This window comes from Geotrypetes seraphini, chromosome 3, assembly GCF_902459505.1.
Source record: "Geotrypetes seraphini chromosome 3, aGeoSer1.1, whole genome shotgun sequence".
Lineage (NCBI taxonomy): Eukaryota > Metazoa > Chordata > Amphibia > Gymnophiona > Dermophiidae > Geotrypetes > Geotrypetes seraphini.
This window is the reverse complement of record NC_047086.1, coordinates 129,194,137-129,206,669: the sequence shown is the minus strand read 5'-3', so window position 1 is coordinate 129,206,669 and position 12,533 is coordinate 129,194,137. Positions and strand designations below refer to the sequence as shown.

The window sequence follows — 12,533 nt, the reverse complement described above, 5'->3', positions numbered from 1 at the left end:
CTGTCCGTGTTTCGGTGGGTGGATACAACCTTTTTCCGGGGTCCTGTAAACCACAAGCTTAGGAATTGTAAAAGGATGCACCAAAATACTGTGCACAGATGAGCCTAGTCTTCTACTCAACTAACATCCACTTGTGGAATTGTCCCCTTAAATTGATCAAATGGCCCATGTCAGAGTGGTAACTGGCATAGATCATTAGAGGAGAGGACAGAAGAAAATGGCATAGGAATAAGAGGGATAGAAGGATTTTAACTCAAATCACCTTGAAGCTGCAGAAAAGGAAGGATGTGTTGAAGGTAGAAGAAATGCTGATTTTGTTTAACACATGCTGGTTTAGAAATAAAGTACAGTTGATTTATAATTGGGTAAGAGATCACAGGTGGGGTCTGGTATGCATAAGAGAGGGTGATTCAGTATTTGTGCAGCAGTTGATTTTGAGGGGGGAAACAGGTATGAGGTAAACAAAATTATATAAAGAGGAGGGTCGACTTTGCATATGTCCTCTTTCAGAGATTGCTGAAGGTAGACTATTTCATAGATAAGCAAAAGAGATGTGGCAGTCATATTGATTGTATAGTGTACACCCGAGTTGAGCTTTACTAAAATGAAGAAATTGTTACAACTGATAGCATTTTGAGGCCCCAAGTCAGCCGAATGACATTTAATTGATGCAATGCCATATTTAGGATTTCAATAGGACCCAGGCAATATAGAGGTCATATGTTGGATTTCGTTTTTGGTCGGATGTACTCAGGGAGTTTAGAGATGGATGACTTTAAAACCAAGTGAGTTCCATGGGCAGATCATGTAGCATTATCATTTGCCTTACAGGGGTGATCCGTGGGTGGAAAATACATCAAACATGATATATGGTGAGGAATAGACAAGAGTCGACAGCAGATAGAGACTGTAAGACTTTACCCCCATGGCTACAAAGTAACACAGAACTAGAGGAGATGCTAATTGAATGGGATTAGGGAATTAACCAGGTTTATGGAAGTGTAGCAATATACTCGTGGAAGGATGGAAGCCTCTTGCTGTGTTACATAAAATTTTTGTTCTTAGATCTTTCAATGGAATTTTATTTCTGCAATCATTTCTCTTGTTTCTGCAATCATTTCTCTTGTCTCTGCAGGTTGATTGCCAATTATATCACTTTTGCCATTGGTGAAATCCTACTGCTAATCTTGACAATCTGTTCTATGGCAGCCATTTTCCCCAGGGTAAGAGAGAATTTATTCATTTCCCTATGCTGTGTATAGTAAGTTTGACCATGGTAGAGTTGACAGAAGGTTGAGTGCTCAAGTGGATGCATGAGTGTGAAAAAAAATCCAGTGACCAATCATTTCCCAAAAAGAAAAATCTGTGTTGTTTTTCATTCTAAAAATTACTTTAATCTGGGTCAAAACCTCCTTCTTTTATTTTTGGAGTCCTTTTACTAAGGCGTGCTAACCGATTTAGCACACACTAAAGATTAGTGCGCTGATCAAAAAAGACGAGAGTTATCTTGGGTTTATTATGCTTGTTGGAGCCTTTAATTGTTGGATAAGTAAGCTCATTGTGAAGATTACTGAGGCTGTCAGCCGAGTTCTTTCTGAGGAGCCAAAAAGTAGACGTTTCATGACTTCTGATCAGGACACTAAGTTGTAGCTGAACCGCAGTTACAACAAGTACAAGAAGTAAAAGATACTTCTAATTTAGCTGCTGAGGCAGGCCGTAGGGGCTGAAACACATTTGCGTGTCGAGCCATTGCACAAGACTTTGTGATTTGATGAATAAAATTGCACACCAACAATACTTTGGACCTCAGCTGTTTTTTGTTGGTTGTTTACTTTTACGCCACTTAGGCCTTAGGCAGTGTAGAAATTTTTAAAACAAATAAATAAATAATAAATAAAAGCATCTTCCATTTGCTGTTCGTGCCAGCCTCGGCATCCTTCTAATGTCACTTCCTGGACATGGGACTAGGACGTGACATCAGAAGGGAGCCGAGGCTATTGCGAACAGCCTGTGGAAGATGCTTCTCCCACCGGATAACATTTCAAGAGGTACATGGGGAGTGAAGGGGGGGCACCCAAGTGGCAGGGAAGAGTGAGGGTGCTCATCTTGGCGATATCAGGCACCATTGCCCTGGGCACCAATCTCCCTTACTATGCCACTGCAGGGAGGATTTGGTCAACTGAATAGTTCATGACCCTGAGTCTGGTCGATGACCTGGATATTGTGCTTTCTAGATTGTAAACAATTTTTATTGACATGAAAAACCCAGCAGAAATGAAGAAAACAACAAGTGGCAGAACAGAAGGAACATAGGCAAAAAATCTGCATAACCAAGTACAGCATGACAAAACATGTGTCAGTTATACCCACCCATAAGCCCCAACCTCCCCTTGTTCCCCCCTTCCCGCAAGTCTTACTCACCATCCCCCCTCCCCCCTCCCAGATGGAGAGGAATGCAAGGGCATGAAGTAGAAAAACCCGCAGACCAAATTCCCCTCAGGGTCTGGACTCTGATGACCCCAGGGCACCTAAATAAACAAGGCATCCCCTCCAAGAACAGTCCCCCCCAAACCTATTCCCCCTCCCCCTTCTCAGAGCAGAGAGATGCCGGGATCCAGAAACAGCCAGGAGAGTGCACCATTAAGCCAGAATATTAAGAAGAAGGCTACGTCCCCTAGGGGACAAGGAACGTAAATGGGGGGTCCCAAAGAAACAAAAAGCTCCGACGACGTTTAAGGGAGCCCCCCACCTCACGCGCCTCCCATAGAACTAACGCATGGAGATGAGCTGTCCAATGCCAAAAAGACGTAGGAGTCGATGAGATCCATTGCTGCATAATACACCGTCGAGCCAGGAGACACACCTTACGACACAGCTAACGAGCTTCCCTGGGCAAGGATCTAAAAGCCCCCGGTATATCCAGCACCACCTGATCAACAGTGCCCACCACAAATGTCTCCAAAAGGGAGCCCAAATATTTAACCACCTCATCCCAAAAAGCCCGAATACACCAACAATCCCACAAGGCATGTGAAAACGTGTTCCGATCTCAACCACATTTGAGGCACAGAGGCGAGGCAATGCCATCAAATTTGAAAAGCTGAACTTGGGTAATATATCCTCTATATAATATACGAGCATAACATTCCCGCAACACGGCTCCCCGGATTAAACGCGGCAAGGCCACAAGATTCCAGGAGACATTCCATGAAGCCAAATCCATATGGAGTTCCGAGACCCATCTGTCCCGAACCCTCTGACAGTCCACTTTCTAATGGAGCTGCCTGTTTTATGATCCTTTTGATTACTGGGCCCTCTGGGCTAAAGGCCATGTAATACAATATAATACAATTACATGAAATTTTTTAAACATAATGCTAATCTATTGATCTGACTACTTACACCTGGAATAAAAGAGTTTTTAAACTGTTCTGAAATGTCATATGGTTAGTCATCATTCTCAGTTGTTTAGATAAACTATTTCAAATTCTGGCCATCTGCTAGCGAAAGACAACAAACGTATGGTCTTGCCCTTTACCTATTCCACTCTTTTTTCTTATCATTTTTTCCTTTTCAACTGATTCGTTTTAACTTATCTAGCCAACCGCTTTAATTAAAGCGATCCTACCCAATATGTGTTTCCCTACCCCCACTATTTCCCTCTCTTCTCCAGAATAGGTAACTTTCCCTCCCCTTCCCCTCATATCCTCACTTTCATGTTAGTCAATTATGTCTTTAATGTTTACTCACCACATTTTATATTTTAAATATTATCTTTGCTTTTCTTTTTATAAATTGTACTGTGAACCGGCCAGATACTTGGTGATGGTCGGTATATTAAAAAGTTAATAAACTTGAAACTTGAAACTGATTTTGCAAGCCTGAAGTATGATCTTTACCTGGCAAAGTTACAAGATGTAATATATATTGTAGCAATTGACTATGTTATATTTTAAACACTAATCCCCTCTTTTACAAACATGTAGTGTGGGTTTTAGCACTGGCAGCGGCGGTAACTGCTCCCCGTGACATTTTCTGTTTCAGAATCATTCTTATAAACTCCATGTTGGTACTGAGCAAGAGTTAGTGGCTTACTAGGCAAACTTATTTGTTGGATGGAAACACCTGCCAGACAACATTGCATACACAGAATATGGAATTCTAAGGTTACAGGCCCAGATTTCCAGTTATCTAGACATTTGTAATCCTTATTTAAGCCTTATCACTCTGTCCCCTCCCGCCTCCCAGACTTATGCAAGGCATGCATTGGTCCAGCAGTAAGTCGGGGGAAGATGCGATCCTCCTATGCTCCTGCTTTATTCAGTCTTGCTCTGGAAAATGGTTGCCGCGAGGTCCCGCGGCAGCCTCACGAGACTGCCATGAGTTGTGAATCACTTTAATGGTCTTGCACAGATGTTGAGTTGTGCCGCATGTTAGATTTGAGCCTTCTCACTTGATCCTGCTGCTGTCTTGGTGACTCAATAGCAGGGCAGAGTGTGCAAATTTAGAAAACAATGCATTAAGCATTTTCACATAGACACAAAGAGGTAGGTATAGTAAGCCTTTGCACTTTTCTACAGAACTAGAACAAATTTTTCCACTGGAGCAAAATAGGCATATCCTCTGATTTGACAGTAACTATATCCTTCATTTTAATGTCCTTTAAAATTTTTATAATATTAAATGTGCCATTCCTCCCCAGGTACAAATCCAGGCCCTTCCATGACTTCTGAAAAAGAATCGAGAAATTGTGATATTAGCATCCATCCCAGCTCTCTTTGCTAGAGTTACAGAAGCCTGAACAAAAAGTAGAGTCCAGGTTTCACATTCGGCAACACAGAGAAATAATCAGTGAGTCATCAGGCTTGGCCACTGCCATCACAGTGTAATTGTGTCTCATCTTTCAGAATAGATGCCATCTCAAAAAAAAAGCTGAATCCACAGAATACAAATTGACCTATATACAGTCTTCTATGCAAAGTCCTAGATTTATGCCAATGGTATGACTTCTGTTGGAGCTATTTCAACCTTGCATTTGTGAGGTAAATATTCTACAGAAACCATCATGTTTGTCCTCATTCTTTTACTGGAAAAAAAGTAAACAAGCTTAACTAGAATTCCAGACCTAGGAAAACAGCATCTTTACCTATACAGAGCATGCAAGGTTTTAGGTTTAACAGAACTGTTGCTATTAGGACTGTTTATTATGGGATCTTCTTATATTGATATCTTCTTTTTGTCCTCTCTTCATAGGTATTCCCTAAAAAACTAGTAGCTTTCTCTACTTGGATTGATCGGACAAGATGGGCACGAAATACATGGGCTATGTCTGCTATCTTTATCCTTACCATGACGGACATTGTAGATATGGTAAGAGCTACTATTTGGGGTTCTGCCAGGTACTTGTAACCTGGATTGGCCACTGTGGAAACTGGATACTGGTCTAGATGAACCATTGGTCTAAACCAGTATGGCTATTCTTATGTTCTTACAGTTCTTATGTTCTTATCTATGCACGTAAGCTTATCATATACATAAGGTCACAGGAGGATAATTCTATACAGGGTGTCAGTAATAAGAAGATAACCAGGCACCTATTTTAAGCCTATTCTATAAAGAATAGTAGCAGAGAAATATGTACATCTAGGTTCAAGCACTTACACCAGCCCTATAGCTGGTATACTGTAAATGCCTGCATCTTGATGTTTGTATGAATGTATATAAATTATTCTATAATTAACGCATGTATATGTGCGTGTCCATCGCCAAAGCACACACCATCAAATCATGGTGAATACTGTTCCACTAGACAGTAAACTATAAGAACTTATTTATTATTATGACAGGGAAGCCCCTGTCATGTGGAAAAACCCTGCTCTAAAACCATCAATCCCTAAAGCTAAGCTAGTTCAGCAGCCAGAGAATAAGGGGTTCATAATCGAAAGAGAAAAACGTCCAAAAACCGGCCTAAGTCGGCACTTGGACAATCATAAGTCAAAAATGTCCAAGTGCCGATAATAAAAACGGGTTTTGGATGTATTTATAAACGACCTAGGTCTTCATAGTGCCGCTGAATGACCATAGCTAAATGAGGTGTTACAGGAGGAGTGTCGAGGGTGGGATTTGGGTGGGACATGGGCAGGCGTAGACTTAGTCGTACTGCATGTATAACCGAAAATTATACAGCACAGCAAAGACGGAACTTGGATGCTGTGACTTAGACCATTTAAAACATGGTCTAAGTCACAAAAACCCACCTAAAGTCACCAGATAAGCACTGCAGACACAAACTACAGACCCCCATACACTACCCCAGTGATCACCGATCCCCCCCAACCCCATAAAAATCGTAATCACACCTTTAAAATTTAGCCTCCAGACCATCATCACCTGGCAGCCTGGCATTGGAAAGCCTAGTCGACCTGCACAGAGGCGGCTTAAGTCATCTTGGGGGTGGGCTAGGGACCCATGGAGAGGATGACCCATGCCCATAAGCCACTCTAATCACTGCATTGCTGGTTAAAAATGTGCACTCCCCTAAAAAAAATCCAAACTCTATTGTACTGCCATATAAGTGGCTTCTGCAGCCATAAAGGCTATTGGGGTGGTAGATAGGTGGATCTAGGGGATTTTGGAGGTGGTTTGGGGGCTCACCATTATTTATAAGGGAGCTGTAGTGAGATGAAGACATGGCACCTTTTTTGTGAAGTTCACAGCAGTGCCCTGTAAGGTACCCCACTATTTAGGTGCCATGTCTGGTTGTCCAGTCCATCACTTTGTAGACCTCTCCCACGTCCAAAAAGTCTGTTTCTAGGCATTTTTGCTTTGGATGAAAAGTTGGACGAAAATGTGGTATAAAGATGGACAATTTAGCAGCTTGGACGATCAGATTGGCAGGACGTATAGTTAGACGATTTTCGAAACGGAAAATAATTTGGACATATTGTTCGAAAATGTGTCCTAAGCTGGGGACGGGGCTACACTTGGGAAACTGCAAGCACGTAAGCCTTCAGACGTGAAGCAGAAGGGAAATAAATTAACCCTAACTGAGGCTGGAAGAGAGAATCGAGCACAGCCCACAGCTCCAGGCTGGATATTCCCTCCACAGAGACAGAGAAGCAGCTCTTTGCCACCCAGAGAAGGACTAACAGAAATTCCCTAAGCAGCTAAGTGCTGGGACCTTGCAGAGGGTTTTGTAAGGGAAAGACAAAATAATGCTACAGAGGGGAGGAGGGAAGCTTGGCCAGCCTGCCCTTCTAACTACCCTGAAGGGGGAGGGGAATGGGAAAATGTAAATGCAGAAAGCATGGAAATAACTGAATATGATTGTGATACCAGTAGTATGGGCTGGGAGAGCCATGCTAATATCCCAGAAGAATATAATTTGCCAGAAGAAGGCATGGAGTTGTAATGAAACTGCTCACCAGCACTGCTCTTTGCAACGTTTCTCCAGCCAGAATATTAAATGAGCTAGGAACGTGTATGTGCTGGGGAAGGGCTACAGAGTACTGATAAGAAACAGGGACCAAGCACAAGTGCTAGGGGAATTAGCCAATCCCTTGAACAAACTTTTAAACTGCCATGCAGAAGCAAGGGGTGCTTGGAAACTTGGGTGGGGCATAGCACAACTTTATGTATAGGAAGGGTTGTTTTGTTTCCACCCCCACTGCTTAGGCAGAATGGGAGAAGTCCCAAGAGAGAAAAGCCGTGAAGGCTGAGAAGTTAAAACTCAATGAAAACTGTTGTGGTTTATTGTTTGGACTGGCTATGATATACCAGGCATTGCCTTAATAGAGGGGAGTAAGCTGGCGAGCGCTCCCTAAGAGGGAACCTAACTACCTGCGGGTAGGGGTCCCAACAGAGACTATCATATTATTTGGACATTAGTATTGGAGGCAAATGAAGCCTGGTGGCAATGAACTTTGAAATGAAACACAATAATGAGAATGTATGCTTTACCCAGGTAGCAGTGAAGACTGAACTGCAGGGAAATTATCACTGGAATTAAGTCTGATATTTTGGGGGTTTTTTCTTGTGGACAAATAAAGTGTAAACCTTATTTTGAACTGAATCCAGAAAAATTCTGTGTTTTTCTTTTCACCAACCAAATCAAAGGCGCCCAAAATATTGCCTGTGGTCCGAGCCGTGTCTTTCGCTTGCCGAAAGCCTGGCCCAGCCACACTATGTTTACTAAAATCTAAGAATATCGCATCTAGCGCCCCCCCCCCCCCCCCACCTAAATCTAACTGTTTGGTCACCCAGTCAAAGAAGTTAATCAGATTAGTCTGACAAGACCTTCCTCTGGTAAAACCATGTTGCTTCGAGTTTCATAAACCATTTAATTCCAGAAACCTCTTTTTAGAAGTATTTCCATTAATTTACTCATCACTGAGGTAAGACTAACCAGCCTGTAGTTCCCAACCTCCTCCTTACTTCCACTTTTGTAGAAAAGGACCACATCTGCCTTTCTCCAGTCCTCAGGAACCACTCCCGACTCTAAAGGAGCAATACAAAGGTCAGCAAAGTGGAGCTGCCTGAATGTCCTCTTCAGTACTCTTGGATAGATGTCATCCAGCCCTTTCGCTTTGTCTACCTTTAGTTTCGCTAGCGCCTCATGAACACACTCTTCTGATATCGGGTCAAGGTCTACCATACAGCCATTCTTATTAGCATTTGTTTTCTGTGGATCTACTCTCAGCCCTTCGTCTGTGAACGCAGAACAGAAATATTTGCAAGCCTGAAGGCTATTGAAATTGTGTACATTCAGGTACAGTATGTATTTCTCTGCTCCAGGAGGGATCACAAATACAAAATACAAGCATTAAGTGGGGTTTGAACCTGGGACCCTGGGACCCTTATAATTTACTGCACTAACAGCTAGGCTGCCCCTGTGCTCTGCAGGAACAGCGGTATGGCCATTCTTCTAAGAACGCTGCTAGACAGATGTCCTTCTTCCAGCTTTTTTGCAATTTATGCACTTGATAATCCAGTATGTAAAATGGCTGCTCATGTTGAATGTCCTCAGCACACAGATGTCCATCTTATGTATTTTCAAACAGGAAATCCTGAGGTATTTCTTGCTGGAAAATAAATATGAAATGGAAATCTGTTTTGGATGTTATGAACTGGATGCCTCTACCCTGACTTTGACATTCTTTTAAAAATGCCTCTCAAAATGGAGTGAACAATTCTGTTCCTGCTGTACCTTGCTGTTCTTTGTCTTGCAACCTTGTCTGCATTCAAGTATCCCCCCAACCCCACCGCTGCTCTAGACTCAAAAGGAAGCTGCTTCCTACTCCCTTTTTTAAGAGAAATTTTTTTTTTGTCTACTTCTCCAGCATCGCCTCTCTGTTTCATGTGTTGTCGCACTGTGAGGCTAGCTCTGTTTTATGCAGCAGAGCCCTGGCAGCAGAATGGAGGTTTACCTGCTCCTGGGAGCCAACAATAGTGATTTGAAAAGCACCGAAAATCACCTTTTCTAACTTGAAAAGAGCAAACAGAAACGTACTGCCATTTGAATGGGCTTGCACTGACACAAAACAAAAGGCCTTATTCAATAAGGATTATACGTGTGGGCACAAACGTCTAATACATACTGGGGCAATTTTCACTAAGCTACTTAGGAGCAATGTATTCTGATTTTTTTTTTGTACTCACATTTTATGAATTTTGAAAGAGAGACTGTTGTTGTTAAGTGCCATCGACTTGTGTTCGAGTCCTAATGACATGATGAATTGCAGATCTAAAAAGAAATTGGTTTTGTGCTAGTCTGAAAAGGTCCTCCAGTGTTATCTCCATGGTTGTTTTCAATGTGTCCAGCCTCTTCGCCTGGTTCCTTCGATCTTCCCAAATATGATGTCCTTCTCCAGTGATCTCTCTCTCTTCTGATAACCATTACATACATATAAAAGTAACTCTTAACCCCCACCTCCTTTTATCAAGCTGCGCTAGAGGTTTTTTGCACAGGCCATCATAGGAATTCTATCTGAAGCTGTCATACAGGCTGGTATATACTGTTTCATTCACATCTTTGGTGGGTGGGAGGGGGTAAGTGACCACTAGGGGAGTAAAGGGGTGGCCATGTAAACAAAAGAGGGGCATAATAAAAAAAAAATGTCTAAGTCCCATTTGAACGTAGGGCGCAAGTTGGCCGCACAAAAATGTCCATTGTCAAAAAATACGTCCAAATATTTTTTTTTCATGAAAATCATCTATCTGTATGTCCAGGCATTTGATCGTCCAGCCCGCCAGTATGTCTTATCTTTATACCATGTTCTCATCCAAATATTTTTCCAAGTCTACAATGCCCAGATATTGGATTTGGATATTGGAAGGGCCAGCAATGTGATGAGCACCTTACAGGGCACTGCTGTGAACTTCACAAAAAGGGTACCACATAAACATCTCACCAGAACTCCTTTATAGGTTATGGTGAGCTCCCCAAAGCACCCCCAAACTTACTATACCCACCTGCTACAACCCCAGTAGCCTTTATGGCTGCAGGTGGCATCTATATGGCAGTACAGTAGGGTTGGGGGGGGGGGTTGGTGAACTCACATTTTTCACCATGAATGCAATGGTTAGAGTGGTTTTGGGGCCTGAGTCCTCCTTTCTATGGTTCACTAGCCCACCCCCCAGACTACTTAAGTCACCTCTGTGCAGCTCTAATAGGCTTTCCTATGCCATTTGCTGATGTTCTGGAGGCAGGTATGTACATTTTTATTCCAATTTTTATGACAGTGGGGGGTGGAGGGAGGGTGTCAGTGATCACTGAGGGACTGCCTGTAGTGGTTATCTGGTTACTTTGGATACCTTCTGGGCACTTAGACCTGTCTTTAGATCCCCTAACTCACAATGTATAAGTTCCATCTAGGCAGTCTTGTCAAACTTTTGATTATCCCTGCAGTATGACTGCAGCCCACATCTCGCTCACATCTCATCCTAACCACTCCTTCAAAAACACCCCTTTCAGCTCTGGGCGCACAGCTAAAACCCCCAGAATGATGGTAGGGGTTTTCCCAGAGATCCCCATGGCCTCTCATTCTTGCATTGGCCTTGCACTGAAGAATATTGGTCTATATTCTAATCTGTTATTACTTTGTCTCCATCACTTCTGAGAGGGCATTCCATGAAAAACACTTGCTCCTGTTTCTTCTGAGCCTACCTCCTTTAGTTTGATATCATGTCTCCCAGTTCTAGAGCTTCCTTTCTGCGGATAGGGTTTATTTTTGTGAATTAGTACCTTTGTATCATATCTCTGCTGTCTCTTTTCTTTCCTAGAGTATTTAGGTTCTTAAGTTTCTTCTTATATGTTTCCTGAGGCAGATCTCGTACCATTTTCATTGCTTTCCTTTGGACCACCTCCAGCGTTTTCCTATTGTTACTGAAGCAGCTTAAGAACATAAGCAATGCCTCCGCTAGGTCAGACCTGAGGTCCATTGTGCCCAGGAGTCCGCACACATGGAGGCCCAACAGGTCCAGGACCTGTGCAGTAATCCTCTATCTATACCCCTCTATCCCCTTTTCCAGCAGGAAATTGTCCAATCCTTTCTTGAATTCCAGTACCGTACTCTGCCCTATTACATCCTCTGGAAGCGCATTCCAGATATCCACCACACGTTGGGTAAAGAAGAACTTCCTAGCATTCGTTATGAATCTGTCCCCTTTCAGCTTTTCCGAATGCCCTCTTGTTCTTTTATTTTTTGAAAGTTTGAAGAATCTGTCCCTCTCCACTCTCTCTATGCCTTTCATGATCTTGTAAAATCTCTATCATATCCCCTCTAAGTCTCCTCTTCTCCAGGGAAAAGAGTCCCAGTTTCTCTAATCTCTCAGTGTATGAAAGGTTTTCCATACCTTTTATCAGACATGTCACTCTCCTCTGAACCCTCTTGAGTAACGCCATATCCTTCTTAAGGTACGGCGACCAATATTGGACGCAGTACTCCAGATGCAGACGCATTAACATAGTAAATAACAGCAGACAAAGACCTGAATGGTCCATCCAGTCTGCCCAGTAGTTACATGCATTACAAATGCATTATTAAACTAAATTCTTTAAATCTTTAGTGAATTTTCATAATTTTCAAAAAGTGCAACACAACATACATGACATAATCTTAAACAATTAAGCACTTATAAACATTCAGAGTCAATTCAACCAACACCCAGAAATACCTCCCTTCCCTCCCATCCAACAAAGAAAAAAAAAAGGGAATCATAAAGATATATCCCCCCTCCCATCCCTGGATGTGCAAGTATTATATCAGCTAAAATAGAACTACAACAATTCTACAAAAGACGCCAATGGACCCCACACTAACTTGAATATTTTTATGCTCCCTGATAAATCAGCATTCATTTTTTCATATTTATACTCTATAGATTTGCCCACCAGACAGTGCAATTAAAGACGATCCCAGATTTTCCAATTACATGTAATCAACTGCATAGCCGTTCGCGTCATAATTAAGAAGAGGCGGCCTTTATATCTATCCAACATGGGCTTGACATGCAGCATAGTTCCACAAACCACT

General features: G+C 42.4%; 1 protein-coding gene across 1 annotated transcript in view; it reads left to right on the top strand.

The window, feature by feature from the left end:
• The window catches only part of ADCY3 (adenylate cyclase 3), a 267,206-nt gene that overhangs the window by 208,242 nt on the left and 46,431 nt on the right, over positions 1–12,533 (top strand). The window contains exons 11-12 of the mRNA XM_033937148.1: positions 1,136–1,223; positions 5,254–5,370. Coding sequence (XP_033793039.1) covers positions 1,136–1,223; positions 5,254–5,370 — 205 coding nt within the window. The remainder of the gene's footprint in view (positions 1–1,135; positions 1,224–5,253; positions 5,371–12,533) is intronic.